Source organism: Caloenas nicobarica, chromosome 23 (assembly GCF_036013445.1).
Source record: "Caloenas nicobarica isolate bCalNic1 chromosome 23, bCalNic1.hap1, whole genome shotgun sequence".
Classification (NCBI taxonomy): domain Eukaryota; kingdom Metazoa; phylum Chordata; class Aves; order Columbiformes; family Columbidae; genus Caloenas; species Caloenas nicobarica.
The window spans coordinates 2409839-2433486 of record NC_088267.1 but is presented as its reverse complement, the minus strand read 5'-3'; the positions used below and the strand labels follow the sequence as shown (position 1 = coordinate 2433486).

Here is a 23648-nt window from a genome sequence, read left to right as displayed (position 1 = left end):
TTCTTCACATCAGCTATGTGACAAACCTACAATTTTAATCAGTGTAGATACTGAGGCCACTAGAAACTGTCCAGCATAGGGAGCAGGAATCCTGAAGAGAACGGGGCACAGTGGTGGATGGAGATTAAACCTACAGCGCGGTGCATGGGAGGCCGTGGGATCAATAACCCAAGCCCAGCAAACTCAGCAGGAACCAGGGAAACGGGGATTCTAAAGGGAGAGCAGCAGAGCACGAAGCCACTGAACTATGAGCCCAGCAATTTTTCAGGGACATACTACAAAGAACTGAGACTAACACCTTGATCGATGATTTCGCCATCAATTAATTAAAAGGTTTCAGTAAGGTCAAATCTCCAGTGTGCATTATGGAGTGTTTGCAGTTCAAAACAGAAGGGAAGGTGGAAGTGTATTTATTGAAGAATCCCGCTCAGGCTCTGTTAGTCTTTCAGCTACCCGGACCCCTGGCCATCTCCCACCTGTACCTGCAAGGGACACCTGTGGACCATGTACCACAAAGGACATTTCGGCAACTGCTTCTGAGACCGTGGCACAGCAGGTCCGTGTCTGCGTTACCCGACGGACGCTGCGGGCTGGGATTTCATTTGGTTTCACTGGTGGGGCACACGCTGGTGAGACCCTCCCTGCGATTTAGGGAGGATTGTGAGGAACAAGACGGGATCCTGGGAAAGGGCAGCAGGTTCCTGGCTGTACAGCTGCGCATCAGCATCTGCACAACATGCTGCAGCAAACCAGCCGGGAAAAATCCGGGGGGAGAGTGACTGAAGCAACTGGGTAGTTTTATGACCATTAATACCATGCATAGCAATGGAAGCTAAAACATGAGTAATTAAATCCCAGATTATATGGTATTAGATGATGACTATCAGGGCAGAAGGAATTCACCCTGCGTTCCACATGCCTTACACAACGGCTCGGGAAACATGTCTTGGCACAGAGCAGCTTTTTCACTTCTCTCTGAAACACCAAGCGCTGACCCACGCCAGAGACAAAGCAAAGCAAACGTCCTAAACCCAGGGCTCGATTCGGCATGGCAAACCTAATCCTGCTATATCTGTTACAAGTCGCTATAAACAGCCAGCTTTGGGAAGAGACGCTGTGCTCACCTTCCAAAGGGTGACGGTCATTCTTTGGTAACTTGGGGGAGAGAGGAGCACTGTATGGAGGGGAATCTTGGGAATATCGCTTTGTACCCCGGCCTGGTCCCTGCAGAGTGCCGTCTAACGAACTGCTTCTGTCTAGGAAAAGAGAACAAGCCCTATTTAGGAGTGCGGACTTTCGGGGAAATTCGGTCCTGCCAGAGTCACTTGAGACTCGCACACACCGCCAGCCCGTAACAGCCTGTTAAAACTGCAACCCAGCACATCTGTCAGCGCTTAACATTTCACTTTTTGCTTATCAAGTTTAATCGGAGGAAAAGGGTGGTAAGAAACCTAACGAATAATCTTAGCCACGTTTTGCCATATTCCACCCCAAACATCACCTCTGATTGACAATTCCACTTCTCCTTGTTTTACCCCATGGCTCATCCCGCACGATTCCCACTTCTCCCCACTTTCAGACGCTCGTAACCCTTGGACGATTTGCAAACGCGCTTTGCCACACACGGTGCTTGATTAAACCGTACTCGAGTTTTCAATCTTTCCCCAGACAGATGCCCCAAGCGCCCCAGCACTTCCCCAAACGCCTCCCCGCGCTGGGTTCTCCGTACCGCAGGCGGCAGAGCAGACGTCAGGCTTTGCAGATGACTAAAGGATGCAGACACGTGTCAGCGGGTGGACGGACACAGAGGATGGGAGCGCGAACAGGGATGGGGACAGCAGCCAGGCAAGCGATATGGGGGTGGCAGCCCATGTCCCCGCTGGACACAACACGGTCAGTTAAGGAGCGATGAAGACGTCACGTCACCCATGTGGCCACCAGCCCTCCCCCTGGTCCCCTCCAGGGGGACACGTGTGAGCCGGGGTGTGCGGGGAGACGGGGGAAACGCTCGTAGACAAATACCGGGAGCTGGACACAGGCATGGAGCAGCCCCGGGTGCGAGTGCGGCAGGGACGGAGGCAGGACGGGTGACAGAAATACGGCGGGGAGCGAATGGGACCGGACACCAAGGGAGATGCATCACGGCAAACAAGAAGACAAAGGTACAGGTGGGTGGGAAGGATTGGATGGTCACAATTTAGTCGACTAAAGTGAAATACAAAGGTAGAGAAAAGTTGGAGCCGGGCAGGGGGTCAGACTCTGCTCCCAAAGAACAAGTGACAGGACAAGAGGAAATGGCCTCAAGTTGCACCAGGTGGGGTTGAGGTTGGATCTTGGGAACAATTTCTTCCCCAAAGGGCTGTTGGGCATTGGAACAGGCTGCCCAGGGCAGTGCTGGAGTCACCATCCCTCAAGGTGTCCGAAAGATGCATGGATGAAGTTCTTAGGGGCATGGTGTAGTGCCAGGGTTGGTTAAAGGTTGGACTCGATGAACTTAGAGGTCTTTTCCAACCAAATGATTCTATGTTTTTAAGAGGAGCACATCTGCCCGTGCCAGGGTTTGTGCTGTTGGCCCTGACAGTGACAGTCTGCTCACCTCCTCAAGCCCAAGTCAAGGCTCCTCCTTTAGGACGCCGTACCTCGCACTGGTACCACTCCCCGACGGCAGAACGCTCCTACCCAACCAGCTCTGGTGTCGATGCCTCTGCGACATCCACCTGCGCTCAGTCCAACAGATCCCACCCTCGGCTTCCAGCCGCAGCCATGCTGAACCGTGGCAAGGCTCAAAGGATAAGAGAAACGGGCCAGGAACGAAAATACGCACCATTGACTAAGAAGTGGAAGTCAAATAATTGAACATTCTCAGAATGGGGACATGAGGGCGTAGAGGAAGCCAACATGTAACTTAGGAAAGAAGATGCACATGATCTATTAGAAAAAGGAAGAGCGGTCAGCCTCGTTTACCTGGAATTCAGTGAGGCATTTGATGTGGAGAACATGAGGTTTACCAGAAGCTTTCTTAGACGCACAAACATCTGATTTGAGGGGAAAAGCAGTCGGCAGAGCACTGAGCAAGAATATGAGGTTGGAGACCAATTGCTAACTAATTTTCTTGAGCTCAGTGTCATTTAATATTTTTATTAATAACTTTGGCACAAATTTTAGAGATTGACTGATGAAATGTACTGATGTCTTCCCAGGTCAGGCCAGATAAAAATATATATAGAACAGAGTACCAGAAAGGAGGTAAATCCAGCATTAAAATACAAACATGCATTTGAGGCATCGTCTCGTGAGCTGGGAACTTGCAGTTGACAATAACGGCTGAGAAGAACAGGGTGTGCGACCGGGACGGGTTGATCATCACCTGCTACAAGGATACAGTGACGAAAAGCAGCTTCCAGAGACATTTCTTGTGAACACGGTGGTGCCACCAAGGCCCCCTGAGCTCTTCCCCAGAGTTCTGGGTGGCACTCTGGTCACCTCATGGAGTTTAATTCAAACCAACACTAGATGAGGAGAGCAGAGAGCTCTTCCCAACAGAGCAGCCAAAGGGCCAGCTCCCCTGAAGGATACAACTGCTCTCTACCTACTTCCAGAAGAAGGAGAACTACGTTAAGCTAAAAGACTATGTTAAGACAAGGAGACACGAATACCAGGTTGCCCAAGAATAAATTTGGGCTAGAAACTACAACAAAGTTTCTAAAAATTCAGCAAAAAAACCCTTGGAGCAGCCTCCACTGGAAAAGCAAAATCCCCAACTCCAGAGTGAATCAAAGCAACACTGGATGCTGTGGTGTCTCTAATAACAGGACCCAAGGATCAATGGTCCAGTTCTGTGTGTTCAGATGGCTCCAGATCGGACCTACCTGTTCACAACACTTCACAGCCCATCCCTGTTCCTATTAACAGCAATCAGCTTCCCGTTTTCTTGCAAATCTACAGTTTCCCGACGTACAACTGGATCTATTTCCCCTTATTTCCATGATGATGCCTCACTTAGCGAGACAGAACACCAGATACAGCTGACCTAAGGACCTTCATTCTTCTGCCACAAGCACACGCACCAATTCTCCACAGTATCCACAGCGGTGCTCCTGTTAAGCGAGCTTGTTCTGGGAATTGAGACCAGCTCCCAGTCCTAACTGGTGATGGTTTTCTGGAAGAACCAGCCCCATTCAGGCACATGAGCACTCGTGCTGTAGAGGAAACAAGGCAGGACGCACCGAGCTGAAGGTGAGACCACGGCAGCCTTGACACTTGGTGTGATTTAGGCTGATGTACAACTGCATCCTCGTTCTTCCATCTCCCCTCAAAATCGCCAATACTGTTTCTTTTCCCTCACCAGAAGCCACTGTAATGTGTAGATAACAAGGTTTATCATAATCTTTCAGGTGCTTCAGAAAAATGTTAGATGACCAGGTGCACAATAGTCCCCGAGACATCAGTATGAATGACAGGATGAGGTGTTGTCACTTCTCTGGACTGCGGTTAACCTTTCTTTAATCCCTGCAAACACTCAAACGAAGAGTTCAGGATGGGCAGGTCTCAGCATCATGTCACATCTGGTGCTCTGCCTGAGTCTCCCTGAATTCTGACTTTGTTCTTTATGCCTTTCCCCTCTGCCAAGCAGCCCAGCTCTCAGCACAGACACCACTGACACCTCACGGTGGCTGGAAACCATGTGCTCCAGGACCTTCTCCACCAGAGCCCATGACCATGCCCAGACCCTGACTCCTCTTCCTCCCATTCTGCTTTTGTTCTCTCTCATGACAACAGGACAACAGCCGCAATTATCCAAAGGATTAACTTTGGAAAGACTTCAAACAGCACAAAAGCTACTTGCTGACTCGAGGGGCAGAAAGGTAGCGGAGAAAGCAAGACAGGAGAGCAAGATCAGCACAAGACACTTGTCAGATACCTAAAGAGGTTGCAGATAGCTTTTTTCGTCTCCACGACTGGCATTTCTACAGCAGTAGCTCCCCCAGGAGCTCCAGGGCCAGGCCAGGGAGGCAGCAATCACCCGAGGGCTGCTGCCACTGCGCAGCACCGCGGGGAAAACTATTGGACTTCTTGTTTTCCACCGCTTTCACTTCAGAGCAATTTTGCAGCCTGATGATTTGAATCACGGCATGAACTATCTTGCCAGGAGTGTGTCGCTTCAACGCAGTGGAGTGTTGGCCATGCCAAGAAAAACGAAAGCCACCTACGCCTGAGATCGCTGCAACGTGCACCAGCCCGCAGCGGGCTGCGCTCGCACCAAGGGCTGGCAGCAGATCCACAGCCACCGTGGAAGCCGCTCTGCTAGGTTTTCATTCCATTTCTAATTACAGTTTACCTGCCGCACATTATCACTCTTCCATTTCTCATGCAGAATGTTTCAGCGGAATTCCTAACTGGGTGAAGTCACTCTAAGCAGATTAAAGGAAGTGGGAAGGGCTGGGGGACAAGGAGAGGAGGGAAGACAAGGAGACAGCACGGATGAGTGGAAACCTACAGGCGGAGATGGAAATCAGACTGACAGGCAACTGAAAACAGGCCGCTTGGATCCTGTGCAAATAGAGTCCAGCGGGCTTGTGCATGACACTAGGTGTGATGCAATGAACCCTGCAGAGAGGGCTCTGAAACCCACGCCTGCCTCCTGAGATAAAGGTAAAATCTGGGTTAAGAGCACCTGGGGTCCCTACAATGCCGCCCCCGCCCCAGCTCCTACCTGGTAGATACCTGTCGCGGTCGTACTCGTGTGCCCGCTGCATGTGGCTGTTCTGAGTGAAAGGCTGGTTCCCAAAGAGGTTGTCACTGCGAAGATTGTGGCAGAGCTTCTCCAGGAAGCGGAGGACGTAGGTGATACTGTTTACTGCTGGCAGGTTCAGAGTGTGCTGTTCCCGATCAAACACAGCTGGAGACAGAAACAAACAGAGCCCAACACGTAAACCCCCAGCAAAAGCAGGAGGCTACGCCCAGGGCTGCACAGCCAGCTTCTGTATCTCAGCATCGCTGGTCTAGACCAGAGCAAACAAAAGCCGCTGCCTTCCCTGGGACAGGCTACAACCAGTCTGCTGCAGCCAGCGCCAGGTACAGGGCTGCGGGGCCGGAGATGCCGCGTTCGAGGGAATGCAAAGGCATTCAAGGAGGGGCTTGCGCTCCCAGCATCCAGGTAAACATGGTCTTAAAAGCCAAATTTAAAAACCGGGTTATTTCTTGTCTTTCCGTCGGGAGTTCTGAAAATCCCCCCCGTTCTGCCTCCTCCTGGGGGCTCGGGCAGCGCTGGGGACGAGAGGTGAAGCGTTAATGCTGCCCAGGCTGAGCCCGGGGCTGCTGCCGCCTTCTCCAGCAGCCGTGCCCAGAGGCTGCACCAGCTGCTCTGCTTTGAGTCAGCCGCGAGCTGTTGCTTCACCGACACAGATGTTTGGCAAGAAAGAGAAGACAGAAATCTTCTGTCTGCCCCTGGCCCGTAACTGCACTGAGCTTCAGGAGAGACATCTTCCAATGAGCGAATTCTTGCAATGACACCTCTGAAGGCAAAGTGCTGCAGGCCGGTTCTCACCTGAGATGACCTCTCCCCCGTGGCCTTGTTTTAAGAAGGAGAAGACTGTTTTCTGATGATAAGCACAATCAATGCAGGCCTGTACTGCTTGTTGCAGGACAACAGAAGCTCGAGCTGGTCCAAAATGGTCCGGCAGCTGCTGAACTTTCTTCTTGTCTAGGTGGGGTCCAGTGCTGCCGTTCTTGTTCAAGTAAATGCAAACTGCCAAGATGAGAAATGTGTTTGCCATTAACCCACTCAAGAAAGCAAGAAACAGATGCCTAAAATCCAACCTGAGAGATGCTGAGGTTTTAAGACTGTCAAATCACTCACAAAGGGGAATCCACCACGACTGCCTGTCTGCATCCTAACAGCGGAGTCACTTATGGAGGGGAATCACCTCTGAAATCTCCCTGCCTCGCACCCACCTTCCAAGCTGCTGCTGTTTCTCCTACACCTTTCCCAGCACTCAGGCTCCCACAGGCAGCTGCAAAGCAGTTCCCATGCCAGCCAAGGTGGCTGCGATGTTCAAAGGAGATGAAGGAACGCAGCTCCCGCTTTTTAGGGGAGCTACGTTCTTTAGGTTCCTCTGAAAACTGGCCAGTTATGTTCTCAGGAAACAAAGGGCTCAGCCCATATCCAGTGCTTGACCTTTCCTGCCCAGATTCATCTTCAGCTACATCTCACAGCTGTAGCAGAGCACATACTCAGCACCGCCGCTCCTACCCCTGCTCTCTCGTCCCCGTTTGCCTCCATACCCTGGCTGAAGCTGAACAGATCACTGCCGCTGCCGTTCAGCGGTTGTTCTGCGCCTTGCTGTGGCTCCAGCTCACGAGAGGTGCTGCACACCGAGCTGCCTCCGGGCACCACGGGCCACAAGAACTGCCCTTTGAGAGCTGCAGAAGCACAAGCATGCAGGTGTAACTCAGGGAAAGGGGTCCCTGCACTGACCAGGTGGACTCGCGATCTTCCTACGGCTTCATTATTTCCAAAACAGACAGAGAGATAAACGAACGGCTGATCTGAACACGTGTGCCTCTCCTTTCCTCCCGACACACCTTCTGGAATTGTAACATTTGCTGGTGTACGGGCTTTGGAAGAAATGGGGGTATTTTGGTGTGTCGCTTTCTGACTGATGCAGCAACTCAAGTGTGCGATCCTGCCCAGAATGCGATTCGAGACCCTTACCTGTGGGAGCCTGCATGGCAGAGCTGGGGATTGTAGCAGCGTCCTGAGGCACAGTGCTTGTGTCTGGTTCTGGGGTACTGGTTGTTGGAGAGGTGGGTGCTGGGTTCAGCAATGTCCTAGGTTTCCTCTGCAGAAAAAGAGGAGATATTTCTCCTTTTACCCCTGCTCTCCTTTACCACCCGTGATCACTACACTCTCTCCTCTGCATCCAACAGACAAGGCACTGTGGAGCACGACACACTTCTGATGGTGATGACGGGGAGTCTCAAGAACCTAGTGATCAATACGTGTGTATTCTATAAATCACAATCCTGCAAAAAATAACAAGCCTGAGATCTGCCGCCTCTGCTTGACTTAGACTAGCTACACAAGATGGACGGAAGAGCTTATTCCACCGTTTGGCCATCCTGTCGTGATCACAGCATCTGCCATGCTACTTCACAGCTAATGCAGCTCCAAAGACACAGTTTTTTGATGGAAATGATCTTTAGGACACAGACATTCTCTACAGCTCTGGGGCTGGACTCTGAGGGATGTTCCCAGCCCACACACCCCTTTGGTCTCCTACTTGCTGCAGTCACACAGCCAGAGGCTGAGACAAACGTGCACAAACACACGCATGCACCATCCCATGGCAGAACTTGCAGCACCTGCTTTTCACCCGCCTGCATCAGCATCAGCTTTTACCTTACTGCCAGGCTTGGGGCCTCTCTTTCTGGGGAATTTCAAAGGCTCCACTGACTTGGAGGGTGTAGGCATGGGGTGATGGATTAGCGCTTTGGTCGTTCGACCACGCTTCTTCCCTGTTTTGCGACGCCTTTGCCCTTGTTGATGCCCCAAAACAGTCTTTGTGCTACTGTGCATGCTAGGTTTCTCCGAGTTTACTTCGGAGGCAGGTAAAGGGCTCTTTGGAATCACAACTGAAATAAAAAGAGAAAAAGCAAATATAATTAAATCAGGCGAGAATCAAAACAAGAGCAGCCTCCATCTTTAAACAGTGTCATATGGAAAAACCTGGAGTATTCACAGCCCCCTGAACAGAGGCTACTGCCCTCCAAGCCAGAATAAAAACCAAACGCACTGATCCTTGGTTCAGCCCTCGAGCTGTGGGACACTGTGGCTTAGCCTAGATGGGCTGAACTCCAGAAGGATCATGTTTTCAGCCATGCTTTCCTTCCTGGAAATAACTGGCATCTACACCTCTTCCTTCTGCGAGCGGTGACCTGCCAGCGATCACGAGAAACGCGCTGAGAGCGTTCCCGGGGGGAGGACCAGCCAAGACCTGCCCGAGCGCCACCGAGCCAGCGCTGCGCTGGAAATCCCCTCTCTCAAGGCAGAACTCAAACCTGTTCCGTCCCTAAATTACCAGTGACCTGCAGTGGAAGGTACCAGCTCCATCCTTGACGCCTGCAAGGACTATTGCTCCTGGCCCCGAGTAACAGCTCATCTCGGATCAGCCCACCTGCTCCTCTCACGTACTGCCTGAGGTAAGCGAAGTGCCAGCACATGGTCTGTTCCTTCTTCTCATGCTTTCCATGAGAAAACCAGGTTTCTGGTGCCTTTGCCCATAAATTCCCTGAATTGGGTCACTCATCTTTCCCAAGTCCTGCTAAAGGCTAGAGATGAACTGGTCCAGCTCAGCAGAACAATGTTTCCTTTAGATTTAAACTTCTGCTAAAAAGAAACAAAGCAAAACCCTCCTAGACTTTGAAAAACGCACGGTGACCTGTAGGATGTCTTGTTTCTCAGGCCTGGAAACCCTGCTGTGTATTTGACACAGGGGCTTGGAATTAGAAAAAGAAAACCCAACAAACCTCTTTTGAAGTGAGGAGCTTTACAGTTACGAAGACCTTGGCTGAGGAAACAGAGTGCAATAAAAGATTGATACCAGGATGGCACGCAGCCCTAATAGTGGCACAACTGGGGGTATATAAAGAGATTTTCATGGTTTTTCTAATGAGGGTTTTTATAAGCAGTTACTCTGAGCAAATTCTCATTCCCTTGGCACAAAGACAGTGTTTCCTGCTGACAGCTCTGGAGCAGCAAACTGAGCTGGGTCCAGCTTTCCAGGGCTCTGGAGAAGATCATGGGCTACGAGGTGACAGCAGGAGGTGACAGCAGCCAGCCCAGGTCAGGAGATGCTCCAGGCACCGGCTCTGTTAACCCCTTCACTGCCACCCCAGGCACGGCCGGGACGGGGAGGTGGAACGAGGTCCCGTCAGTGGCAGCTTATTTTGGCCTTACGTGAACGAGCCGCTGGAGGTGGAGGATCCTGCTTTCTCTTTGGTTTTATTCCACTCAGCAGCTTCAACTCCAGGGTACCCTGTGCTGTCTGTGGGGTCACTGGGCATGAACCTGCCGGGTCCAAGAAAACACCAACGAATGGATCATTCAGGCAGCTCGAAACCAGGACCAGCGTTATCGCACGGCAGGACTAGGGGACTTCACATAGGGGGACACGCTGGCAAGGATCTCACAGAATCCCAGAATCCCAGCCTGTTTATAATTTATAATAAAAAATCACCTCATCTTTTTGTACGATGAACGCTAGAAAGATCTGCTGTCTACTTCAGCCATGAAGATATTACAGGTAACGTTTAATTTGCCAGGCTTAAAGAATCAGTTTTCAGCGACACAGGCTGTGTGACATCTCAATGTGCAGCCAGCTCAGGCCATAAATACACAGAAAATGACTTAGATTGTCGCTTTGTGCCAGTATTGCTGAATACAATGGGGAATACATTGCTGAATAAGCACTAATATTTTCTTTCCCGTGGCTGCTTCTATGAGACCAATAGAACGCACAGACATTTTTCTGACCTGGAGTGATTTAATGAAACGAAGTCTTATCAACCCATGACCCAGGGCCACTCAGCAGACTTGCTTGATTTTAACCAGAACCTGAGAAAACACCAACCCGTGCCAATTCACTTCTCTTGCCCCTACCAGACGTACCGAGCTGCACGGAATCAGCGTGACGAGGAGACACTGACCGAAGAGCAGAGTCGTCCCAGCAGCTGCTCCAGCGCAGCCCCAAAAACACAGATTACGGCTGCAGACGCTGCTGTCTCGTCACCGAGGTGTTTATAACCCCTTCCAGTGACTGGATGCTTCCTAAAGGAGACTTAGTTTTTTGCCAGGTGCCTGTTACTTCCCTTTTGCCTAGCATACAATGTAAAATACCTTCTAATGTTTTTAACCGGTTTCCAGCATCACTTCAGAGACGGTAACTCATTATTACTTAGCAGTTGCTGATGCTTTCTAGAGTATAAACATATGTATAGATTCTACTCAATGCAGGGGGAAAGTGCTTTGAGACCTGGCACAACAAGTGTTATGGATGCGAAACACAATAGACTTATTCATCGAAATGCCCTGGGGGTGGGCGCAGGCCCCATTCTGATGATGGCAAAAGAAACAGTGATAAGTGACTGGCTCATGGTTAGAGACAGACAATGACAGTGCTGTGAAGAGCAACGATGTCCAAATCGTTGTCCTCAGCAAAAGTCATTTTCAGTTTAGTGCTGAGCACACAGATTTACTTAGTTCCAAACCCCAGGTCATAATTTCTCCCTTCTGTGGGAGAGAAATTAACTGGAAAACCACCGTACTGCAGCTCTTCATAGAATCACAGAACCAAAGAATCGTTTTGGTTGGAAGAGATGCTCAGGATCATCGAGTCCAACCATAACCCAACTCCAGCACTGACCCACGTCCCTGAGAACCTCATCTAAACGCCTTTTAAACCCCTCCAGGGATGGTGACTCCACCACTGCCCTGGGCAGCCTGTTCCAATGCCCAACAGCCCTTTCCATGTTTATCACTTCAGGAGAGGCCATCGGCAGAGCATGTACCCACAGAGGCTGTCAAAAGCACCAGGGATGACTGACACACGTCTGCTCCATGCAGGAGTCCTCAAAAAACCCCCAGAGCCATGGTCTTAGCAAGTAATGAACCTGCAGACTGGGTAGGACTTGAACTTGTGCAGGAACACCCAAGTCAAGTGGAGCTACACATGCAGCAGGACACAAGTCACCGGTTTCTCCACAGATTTACAGCCTGCGGGAAGTTTGCAACGGCACAGCTACACTGCTATTTATACCCAGCCAGCTCAAGGACATACATTCAGGTAAAATGTGTGGCATGAGTGGCCACCACAGTCAATCCACCCACTGATCCCATCTTCTGCCCCTGGGAGTTAATTATCAGCAGGTTTCCAAAGCCCCATGTTGAGAATCAAAATGTTTCTGTACTCTTGCCATATTCAGGCTATTCAGGAGTGTTCCTGGGGCTTCTGCTTGTTCTGATCCTCAATAAAGTTCTTTTTTTAGCTCTGGTTTCCGGGTTAAATATTAGCAGAACACCTTCAACATACCAGTGCACAAAGAACAAGGAGACTGGTAGGTGGGTACGGTTTATTCTGCCTTTTGTTCTTTTTTAAAGCTGTTCGGAAGTTACAAAAATACTGAAGATCAAGAGGAGAACTGTGAGAAGCCACAAAAGGTCCGATCCTTATAACAAGTGGGGCTATATATTCAGTACGAAGATCCTAGATTCAATTAAAACTCCTGCCCGAGCCCCCAGACTCCCAAAGCCAACGCAAACCCCAGGACACACATCTGAGCCCCCGCAGGGTTAGTGCTGAGCACCTCGGCTCTGTGCTCCAAACAGTCAAGAGATTTTTCTTGGGCTGTTCTGATCGCAGTCCCAAAGGCAGTGACATCCAGGTACCACGGCTGCATGTGTGTTAGACTCACGGATAAAAGAGAAAATGCTGAACTTCTTTGCCGAACTTCTCCTGCCATCGGTGCATAAGTTCTACCTGTGTGGTCCCAAATCCAGCCAGCCCGACACAAAGAGACGTCACCCAGTTTGATGTATGAGCTCCAAACCCCAGCTCAGTCCTGAAGTGACAGTAATTAGTATTTGTCCATCTCCTGTAAAGCTCAGGAAATCACCTGTTACCCTGCCAGCTACTCCTGATGAGGCTCCTCTACCCACCGCCGTGTTCTCGCCCCGAAGGAGGAAGAGAAACCAAGCAATATCAAAAATAAAGTCATAAAATACACATTACCTTCACCCACGGGCAGAAAATCTAGCATCTGATCATTGTCTTCACTTGAAGACACCAAGCAGTTAACGAATAAATCACATGGCAGCAACGGTGGCAAGAGATGAAGAACTTCAGGAACTTTCTATCCAGCATTTTGTGCCTCTGTCACCTCCTGGAGTTCCGGCTCCGCTCTCCGGGCAGCACGGGCGGGGAGACAGCGAGGCCAGCAGTGGGTGCGAGCTCCACTTCAACATATCCCCATGGTAATTATCTAAAACTATTACGTTTTGCTTGCTTTGCAAGCAGAGGGAGACGCTCTCCAGGCAGCCAAGCCCAGGGAGCGGGCAGCTCGCCAGCAGCCCCGGTGCAGGCAGGGAAGGCGAGCGCCGGGTTTAACCGCACGGAGCACCGGGCTCTGCAGCTCCCGGCTGGCTCGGCTGGAGCAGGATGTGTGCTCCGCATCAGCATTGGCGCTGCCTGACCCGGCTGGGCGAGGGGCCCCTGGCCAGCTGGGCTGGTGCCAAGGCAGCGACTCCACTCCTCCCAATTCCAGGGCTGGAGCCGCTTCCAAGATCTGCCCGCCCGGCCTTAACGCTTTCACTGCTGCCCTTCTCCCACCCCCAGCGTGGCGTCACCGCTCACTCTGCTCTGGAGCGTCCAGGAGGGTGGAAAAAGGTGTAATGAACACGCTACCAGAGGAACCCAGCATCACCTGAACGCTGCAAAGACCTTCTGATTTAGACTGCGACAGCTACACTTGTGGCTGTGGGCAGGTTGCTGCGGGCTGCGCGTGTCCCTGCATCCTTGTTTTCAAGGTTATAGTATTTCCATCCAGCAGCGATGTACTAGACGTGGTGGAGCACACTGAAGGGACATTGTTAATGCGCGTATGTGTGTGGGGAAGGTCCGTGTGTGGGTATGGATTAAATCTGGATTTCTCAGGATGTGGAAATGCAGCTGCTTTTCAAGAGGCCGGGGAAGACCGTCTCCATCCCAGCATCTTCCAGGTGCAGCACTGCTGGGATAATGCACGGAGCCACCACTGCTCAGCTGTAAGAAGGGCTCCCAGGGGGTCCTGTAAACACCTCACACTTTTTGAGACAAATCACAGCTAAAGTTCCTGATGCCGTAGCATAAACCCTAGAAAAACGCCTGCATTTCTTTGAGATTTAACCCTGAGGTTTAAATAAAAGAGTTATGTGTTTTCTTGTGTAAAGACCCAGATCTTGCAGAAAATCTCAGATTCCTGCGCCCACAATCAGCACATATAGGCAGAAAGCCCTGATCCCACCTGCTCAGCCCCTCTGTCCCACCTGTGTCCCTTTGCCTGGCATGGACTCTGCAGCGCGTCACCTCCTTGGGTGAAGAGCCCTGAGCTGGAAGCTGCTTTACACAGGTACCTGACAAGACCCCACTTTGGTTTCTCTTCCCCCAGGGGCTCACAGCTTTCCCTCCCACAAACCACTTCAGAAAGGAAAATACCTTCTCATGGATCCTCTTCCAACGTGTGTTTCCCTGACTACAAAGAACTGAACTTTCCTCTAGTCTGCAATTGGTTGTGGAAACCCAAATTTCCCAGGGATAACAGAAGCAGACGCACTCTCTACAAGCCCATGACTTGGCTGATGGGGTGATTTCCCTCATCCCACCTCCCTGCTGACGGCAGGTGGTCCTGGAAACTACAATCATTAACCAGCCTCTTACCTCTTTCTTCTCAGTGATTCTTCTCATGCACTCGTATTTCCCTCTTCAATCTGTTTTGCCCCAAACCTCGCAGCAGCACCTCCATTTGTGCGTGCAGCTCTCGCTCTCTTTCTTCCCAGACATAATTTAAAGTAACTAAGCAACAATCCTCATTCTTTAGGTCAATCCTAAATATTGATTTTCTGTACTGCTTGTAATGGAGAGGGACTCTCCAAAGCAGCTTTCCAGATCTGCGCTCCACTTACATCAGTGACTTGAGAGCACGATTGTTTCTGTCCTGTTTAAGAGCCATGAATGTTTGAGTCGCCCGCAAACTTTCCAAGGAGCAGGAAATTTTGAAAAACGCATGCAAAAAGTTTTTCAAAAGTACTGCATTAGTCTTAGCTGGGCTAGAGTAAACTTTCTTTAGTAACAGTTCATACGGTGCTGTTTTGGATTTGTGAGCAAAACAGCATTGATAACACACCCATGTTTTATCAGTTGCTGAGCCAGCCTTGCACAGTGTCAAGGTTGCCCCTGTTTCTCGGCCCACCAGCAACAGGCTGGGGGGACAAGGAGCTGCACAAAGGGACACCACACACCACAGGATGTCATGCTCAGTGACAGTGAAAAAGAACCAATTTCTAACGCTCTGAAATGAGCCTCCGAGTCAGGAGCACCTCCTGTCCAGAAACCATCATTAACCCAGAGCCCAGGGCTGCCATCCAGCACTTCATTTAATAGGAAATCCACCTCGCTTGATATTTCTAAAGGCCCAGGATATGTGTTTAAGGGTAAAAGAGCAATGTGTGTAAGAGGCATGAAAAGCTACAAGATGCAGTATGATACGTGTGAAGAGGAGTGGGGATTGCTGCCCAAGAGACAACCCCGTTGGTGCCGTGCTGGCTGGGTGGGCAGCCGGAGGAAGCCGCTGCGCCCCTGCGGAACCCTCCGCGGTGGGACGGTCACGGGGACCTGCCTTCCCCATGGCGGGTGGAGAAGCTGCCAATGCACAGGACGAGCTCAGGACAAGCTCATCCGCGTCTCGCCTGGCCCTGTGAGCACAGCAGAGCTCATGGGCTGACACGAGCAGAGCACCAGGACCAACCACATGCGCAGGCACCCCCACGAGCTATGTTTCCCCTGCGACGCGTATTTATTTGAACCCCCCAGCTCCGAGCTGTGCTGCATGGAGAGAGAAGCTCCAGGAGACACCCGGGAGCCCGCAGCCATCTGGCCGCGGGAGCCCTTCCAGCAGCCGCGGCACAGACAGCGCATCCTGACGGTGACAGAATTACCAACCTGGCGCGCAGAGAGCTGCTCCTCCTCGCTGCTTGACCTCCCTTTCCTCCCTTCACACACACGTGCCCTCCCGAAAGCTCCCCGCAGTGCGCCTGGCCGGGCCCCAGCTCCACCAGCACCCTGCCCAGCCGCCCCCGCTAAGCAAACACTGGTGGGAGTGGGAGGCCCCGGAGCAGGGATGTGATGGGGAGAAGCCCCGCGCTCTTCCACCTCTGCTGGAAACCAGCAGAAGGGCCAGATTAGAGCTGAATTAAGTTACCAGCATTAAATAAACATGCCTGGCCTCTTTGAAGTTCTGCTTCCCTTGAACATGAGCTCATTTTGCAAGGCCTCTTTTTGCTCAGCCCCAGGAAGCCATCAGTCTCGATGGAGTTAACCCTTCGCAGGACTTCTCAGCTCACTGAGCATCTCACCCATCGGTTCGGGGTAGGATGGTCAGTCCAGAATGTGAGCAGAGACGAGTATAACCATGGTTAGCATGGACCTCCCTGGGTCTCCCTGATTTAAGGGGAATTCCCACCTCCCCAACTCTACGGCGAGGTCCTGCAGGCTCCAGGCTGGCACACAGGGAAGGTTTTGGAGCTGAAGGAAAGGGGGATCTCTCTGTGGTGAATCCTCCTCCTACCCTGCCAAGAGCAGCACTCCCAGGTCCTGGGAGACCTGCTCAACCCTCCTCCGAAGCAGGGCTGAGGAGTAAAGGAACGAGAGAGCAATTTAATTACGGAGGATGAAAGTTCCCAGCACTCCCTTCTTTTGGTTTAATCCCACAAAGTGGAAATTGGAAAGTCTGGGGCAGGAAAGGGAGGGGGTAGCCACAGAGAGGAAAGTAAAATACCACAAAGACAAGGCTGATCCTGACTCCGTGGCATTTTTGCATGGCTCTGCCAATCCCTGCTCTTGCCCCAGAACTTGAAAAACAAGGCAAAGAGCAGAAATCTGCCTGAGAGCAAGGGCTGCCCCTGCCTGGGAGTGAGGAGATGTGACTTTACAGGTTCACTATTTTTGTGCACGAGCAGGAACTGCAGGATCACCGCAGATGGAGCTGATGCGGGAGGGAGAGCCTGTCACTGCTGCCTGCCAAGGTGCGAAGCAAAGGCTTCAAGATGGCTCCAAGTTATCACAGTGTCACCCTCATGATGGGGCTTTATTTCTGGATGGTTTGCTCACTCACAACTCCAGGCCACCGCCAGAGATGTCACTCCCCGGCCCGGAGGTCCCTGGCAGCTCGGCGGAGCCTGCAAGGCGCAAACAAACAGCAAGAAGCGAGGGAGAGGCTGGAACATCAAGGCTAAATGCAGGAATCCAAGATAAACAGCGAGAGTGCTTGTCTGTTCCCAACCATAACAGAAATCATCTCCACCCGAGGGGAGCCCCCAGCCTGGCTTGCGCGCAGGCCGTGCCGGACTGATACCTAAAATCCTGATACCTACAAAACTAACGGTATCAAGATGGCCTCATCCCAACAGCAGCGCGGGCGACAGAGCTGGCTCGCAGGAAAGCTCCAGCCTGACGCGTTAGCACAAGCTGACCCTGGGTCTTCAAGAGGAACAATCTCAGAGAAATGTCTCTCTGCAGTAATCCTGCAGCTCTGGTACAGAGGTCACTCTCCTGTTTCCCATTTCATCGACAGCCAATGCCAAAGGGACCTGCACGGGGACAACGGCAACTCCCACAGTCTTAAACATGACTGCAACGCCAGCAAGCTAGAGACACACCTGAAACTCCCAACAGCAAGTTCCCAATACCGTTCCTAAACAACAATCATGGCTTTAGGAAGAAGGCAGGTATGACCTGATTCAGACCCGCTTTTTCCATGTTCACAGCAGAGATCACAGCGTTAAGACACAGCAAGATAACTGTCAGAATCACAAACAGGCGCAGTCCTGCAAATCAGTAGTTCTTGTTACTCCCTTATACCCACAAATAGCCCAGTACCCCTGTGAAAACGTCCCTAAGAATGTGTGTTCCACAGATGCAGGAAAGACTTCAAGGAAATTCCTGAAGAGGAGCAGAGCTCAGCGATGTCGTGCAGCACCACCATCCCCCAGAGAGCCGTCAGCTGGCCCGTCTTTATGGGCAGCTGTTCCTTAGCACCTCGGCACCAGGCTGTCACACTGCTACTGGGTATGGTCATCTGCACCTCTACCACGCAGGAAGCAGCGTAAGAAAGCCAGACAGGGCACCCCGATGTCCTTGCTGCTCACCTCTGCCTGTTTTGCTGCTCTTTGAGAGCTGAGTGGAAGAGGAAGATGGCTAAGCAACAACGCAGGCCTTACCTTTTGTTCCAGGGGGCTGCAGATTATCTCCAGTCAGCGAGCACCAGCCTACGGGAAAGATGTCCCGGGAATCATATCGGCACCAGTAATCGAAGGCACCTCTCCAGCCATCAAATGTTATGAGGACCTCAGAACCTCTCACCTCCCCAATGGTGGCCGGGCAGATGAAGTGAGGGTTCTTCCTGTCCACTGCCTCCAGCTTCATACCTGTCTTGAAGAAGTTTTGGGATGGAGATGGTGGTTCCTACAAGAAGAAGTTGAAAATGTGCTCAAAAAGGATAAGCCAGGGCTGCCTCCTCCACCAGCAAACTCACCTCCACGAGCGGATGAAGAAGGGAGTTAGTGGGCTGGATGTGAATCCCAACTAGGTGTGCACACGCTGGCCTAGCTACACAACCATGTGCCCTTGAAGTCAAGAGGCAACGACATCCGCTACTGACTTCTCTGTCATCACCCAGCTGCTGGATGAACCCCAGACAGTGCTATGGCATCACTGCACCTGTCACAGCTCCATCATGCCACACAGGCAGGAAATAAAGCTCCAAAGAAAAGAGCCTCTGTAGGATTCCCTCACTTCGTTATCTCTGAGCAGGGAAACCTGACATATGACAGTCTCTCTCCATCATTCTTCCCCCACCTTCAGCTTTGCTAAACACGTGGGAGATCCGCCACGTGTCCTTATCTGGGGCGTGCTCTTCCCAGGCTGTCACACCTGAGACACACTAAAGTCACACCAGCCATCCCACACCAGACGCCTCTAGACTGGCTTCTGTCTCTCTCTGACTTCACTAAGGGTGTGAGAATACAAACTACAAAACCATACCTGCAGCGTTGCCCGACAGCAATATTTGCACTCCCTACAAGCTCTAGTACATTAAAAGGTTTCAGAGATCTGCTGACTTCCACATATTGCATTCCTGACTTTGAGTAGCGCCTGCAGCCCCAGTGAAAAACAAGCACATCTGTCCTAGAGAACAGCACTGTGGCAAAGCTGGCCAACACTCGTCTCTTCTGCCACCGGCAGATCTCACGTGAGACGTCAGCTGTGATTTTGGTGCTCTGTAGCAAAGGGGACACGCCAGAAGAATGTCTTCACAAACAGTACAGGAAAATACCTTGTGAAAAATCCGGACAGGAGCCATCTCTGCTCCATTCAGAGTCTTCAGAAGGAACATGGGCCAAGAGGAGGCATTCAGCCGAAAGCCTGCAGAGAAAGCAAAAGAGATGGAGATTTAAGGCCACGGGATCCAGTAGCACATGCCTGTACTGACGGGAACTCTGCAATGGGCACATATTGTCATCCCACAGCACCTTCCTCCTCACGCTGGAGCGTCAGGTTTGACCTTTTCCAGACACTCTGAATGCAAAACATTATGCTGTTGGAAAGAAACATCTGGAAAGGGATGTTTGACTGCAATATTTGCCTATCGTAACAGAAGTCTGTACAGTGACCATACAGGCAGAGCACTTTGTGCTGGCAGCTTCAGCGACCCTATGGGAGGGGAGACGTGAATCAGCAAGTGCACATTCAGGCTTTGCGATTCCTTCCTCAACAGGGAGTCGCAGCTCCTGGGTGGCCTCCCCCACCTTCCAGAGCAAGCTGCAGGCAAGCTAAACTGAAGAAATTAAGACTTGGCTGGGAAACAGATTTAACCATTACAGGAAAGGATGGCAGTTTTTGGCTTGACATCTGTGAAAAAACAGTAGAGAAATAACAGGAAGGGGCTTACAGGACAAAAAAAGCAAATTCACATCCTGAGTCTATGGCACTGAGTATGACTGCACAACTGACAAAAGTCTCCAGATATCACAAAACACCATCTTTGCTAAATGTGCATCTTCCTGTACAGCCTATTTCTGCCGCTCAGCTGAACACTGCATCGCGTTTTCTGTACCTGTGGTATTTTGAAGGTAACCCTGGGACCAGACCTAGAGAGAGCATCCCCCGATGATTAACACGGCAAAGTTTTGCCAGGGTTGAAATGCCAGAACACCAGCTCAGTGCAGGGCACCCTGCCAGCCCTGCAACTCCATCAAAGCCACCTGGAAACCCAACAAACCAGCCACAAACCTCAGCAGATGGGAGCGCTGAGCTCGCAGAGTGGCGAAGATCACGGTTTGTGGGAATTATCTGTGTAAACAGGGGGAGCAGCAGATGTGTACAGATGGAAAACACTAAAAGGAACACAGAAAATCCTTCCTGTGTTTTCTGGGCCCTTGCACTCTGCAGGCAGAAAGACAAGTGCAGAACTAGTTATTTGTTACCTGCCTTTGTGCTGGGTGCAAGAGAACCGCTCCTGCCTGGCCCAAGGTTGAGCAGGTGGCGCAGCTCAGAGCTGGGCACACAGACTTTTCTTCCAGAGCGTGAACCCCCTCCCCTGGCAGGGTCAGAAATGAGTTTTGCCCTGCAACTCTATGACATTTATTGCCATCTGCTGGCAAACCCCAGGCGAGGCACAGGAGGAACTGTCACCCAGGACAGGCACCCACAACCTCCTCCAGAGCCCTGAGCTGCACCAGAGACCAGGCTGTCCAAGAGATGCCTGCAATGGGACAGCAGCACGCATGGAAGTAACATCAAAAACGGCAGCTCCACCGTTAATAGCTGCGGCAGGTTTGTCTGCAGCAATTATGAAGGGAAGGAGTATAATGAGACGTGGATACGCACAGCTTCGTGTGGTGTGATGTACAGAAACACAAACCTGCTGGTGTTTCTTCCTTCTTCAGAATGGTCAGTCCCAAGTGTCCCATTGCAATTTAGACCGGACTTCCACCCAAGCTCACAAACGGTGCTCCAGGAATAAAAATATTCCTAACTCAAGGTATCCTATTGAAGGTTTCTTGCATCACTACAGATCGGCTTGATATTACTTGGGGATGTGCTAATTGAGAGATTTATGAAGACACTTCAAAAATAAAGGGCAACAGAATGCAAAAGCACGTTAATCTTGCTGCTTGATCAGGAAAAACCACCAAATTAGCTCATCGTTTGGCCAGTGTCAAAAAAAAAAAAAAAAGATGCGTGTTTAACTGCAGACAAGAGTGGAAGGAGTGTTCAGCTGTGCAGGTTATTTATAAAGCTGCAGCCAAGCAAAATTAAATAAATAAACAGATGAAATATCGCAAACATCCCTTCATGTGAGACAGGACCTAAATCACTGGGAGCCTTATCAGACATTATGTTTCCCCATCGGATGGTCTCCAGATAACCTGCTATTGCCCCAAAGACACTTGGGCACAAATACACTTAGACAGCATGAATGAAAATATAACTGCTTTTGAAATGACAGTGTCAGGATCCGCAGCGATACAGTGGATGCCTCAGCTGTAATTGCTCTCTTGGTTATTCTCTACATTGAGATTTACAGATCCCTAGCAAAGCAACTCTACCCAGACTCCAGAACCGTGCTGGGACGCAAGGAGGAGCGCAGGGGAACGCGCCGACGGCGGCAGCAGTTCCGTGTCACACACACCTTGGAGGGGACAGCGCTCGCAACCAGGGTCAGAAGCAACAGGCAGTGGCCACAGATCGAGGCGCTGCCAGAGCTATGTGCCTGTGTGACTGTGTGGTAGCTCCCGGAGAAAAAGAACCTGGAGTCATTCTGTCCTTATACAGAAAGTCACCCAGGAAAGGCCACCACCCACACCCTGAGGTCGCCAGGACTTCGGGGTGCAGCTCGATCGCTTGTATGTCCTTTGGGAAATGGAGCGGCTCTGACATTCTTTCACACAAATGTGTGGAAAATGTGTTTTTCCTTTGAGGTACACAGAGAAGGCACAAGAGCATGGTCAGTATGTGCTAATCCTGAGCTTGAGCTGCAAAGAGCAGCGAGCAGCTCACCAAGGTGCAAATTGCTCTTTCATCCACCCTCTAATACATCTCCCTATGTGTGCCACGATGTCCACGTGGAAATACAGACCCAGTGTGGGATACATCTGTTTAACAGCCCAAATTAACAGAGCTGGTCTACGTTATTACAGCAGTAGGCAGGGGCAGTCCCTGGGTCTCTGTCCCAAGCACACAAATATAAAAAAGCCCAGGTTTTACCCCACAGATAACGTAGGAGCTCGCTGGACAGTTGAACTTCAGCTCACCCAGGGGAGGCTGCAGCATCCCTCCGTTCTTCTCACAGTTGCCTATGGGCTGGATTTCAGCAGAGTCCACCAGCCGCCAGAAGTCGTTCTTGTTATCGCTGCCATCGAGGCGCAGGCGGAGCCGCGCGCCTGTCAGCCCCACCACAGTGGCAATGCAGGTGGAGGTGGTGTTCCTGGGGTCCTGGGCTTCTAGTTTCATGCTGATCTTGAATTCGTTTGCAGGTGGAGTGTATGACTGCAAAGAGAAGAACAGGGGATCCAGTCAGAGCTGGGATTTTCAATATAAGCACCACCTCTGTCATAAAGCTTAAGCCCTAACAGCACCAAAATTGATTCTACTGAAGACTGACAGCGTCCTCCAAGTGCAGCACAGAAGCAGATACCACAGAGCAGCAAAGACAGATGAGCAAGCCCCGGCAGATCTGCGACCCAGACCGCTGTCTTTTGGTGCTGCATCATCTAGACAACTAGACCTACCCTTTTCTCAGGAGAATCACCCACCCGACCCAAGACGCAAACAGATCCTCCTCTGTGCTGCTGCCCCTCTGTCCAGAACCAGGGGTGCCACATCAATTCACTCCTGTACTCAACATTATCACCTCCATGCTCAAGTACGCAGCACTTGGCTGGGTGCTATTCATTTCACAAAGATCTGGTGAGTTCTGAAGAAAATCTCTTTGCTGGGCAGGATCCACCAAAACCTGGATCTCAGCCGGCTTAGAACATTTTCTCCAAGACCCTGTGCTCAGCAGAGAGAAAAAACATTCTCGTGTTCCCATTCATGCACATCCAAAGTCTTCTGCACTACTCTAACATTTGCAGCACCTGAATGTATCTTTTTAATCTTTGCTTCAGCAAACTTAGCTTTCTATGAAGTCTCCAGTACCCTTAAGCATCTCCCTTGCTCAGAAAGGGGCCCCTTCCAGGCACAGAACTCTTGGGTCACCAATGGACCAACACCCTTGGCCTTTCTTGGTTTAATTCACTCTCTTACCTGCTTGAAGCAATGGGCAGGAGCTGGAATGGCACATGTCTCTTTCAGGTATTTCTCCCAGGTGAAGTGACCTGAGAAGAGAAAAGGATTCAAATAGGAACTGACGAGCAAAAATCTCACAAAAAGAGACGGCCAGACTCCTAACGCCAGCAGTTCTCCCGTTCTCACAGAGGAGGTGCTCACAGGCAACGCATTTTCACCAAGATCCTGTGATGTTTGTGACCACGGAAGATTTACAACTGCAGCTGACAGGCAGAACAAAGCCCGGGGTTGCCTACGGCACCGTCCTGCCTCCGCATCTGCAAAACACCAGGGTAACAACCCACACCTTAATGTCAAACACCCAGCACAGATGGGAATCCGTGGAGTCTTCCAGACAACCGCCCCTTAAAAATCATTTGTCAAACACACTGCACAGTCTGGGGATCACAGACAGTTCCTGCGGGCTAAAAGAGCCCAAATCACCAAGAAACTTTGTGCTGTGTTGATGCTGCAGTTCCCCTGGTCCAGGAGCCAGCAGCTGGGGCAGGT

The 23648-nt window shown here is 51.1% G+C and overlaps 1 protein-coding gene across 5 annotated transcripts in view; it reads right to left on the bottom strand.

Moving 5' to 3' along the window:
- SCMH1 (Scm polycomb group protein homolog 1) overlaps positions 1-23648 on the bottom strand; it is a 49712-nt gene that overhangs the window by 5708 nt on the left and 20356 nt on the right. For 3 of the 5 annotated variants that reach the window (XM_065650354.1, XM_065650353.1, XM_065650355.1), the window contains exons 5-13: positions 23118-23188; positions 22124-22358; positions 19144-19232; positions 18029-18272; positions 8402-8634; positions 7715-7841; positions 6548-6748; positions 5714-5899; positions 1125-1256 (exon numbers count right to left, since the gene is read on the bottom strand). In XM_065650354.1, coding sequence (XP_065506426.1) covers positions 1125-1256; positions 5714-5899; positions 6548-6748; positions 7715-7841; positions 8402-8634; positions 18029-18272; positions 19144-19232; positions 22124-22358; positions 23118-23188 — 1518 coding nt within the window. The remainder of the gene's footprint in view (positions 1-1124; positions 1257-5713; positions 5900-6547; positions 6749-7714; positions 7842-8401; positions 8635-18028; positions 18273-19143; positions 19233-22123; positions 22359-23117; positions 23189-23648) is intronic. The other 2 variants (XM_065650356.1, XM_065650357.1) reach the window with 1 other exon arrangement.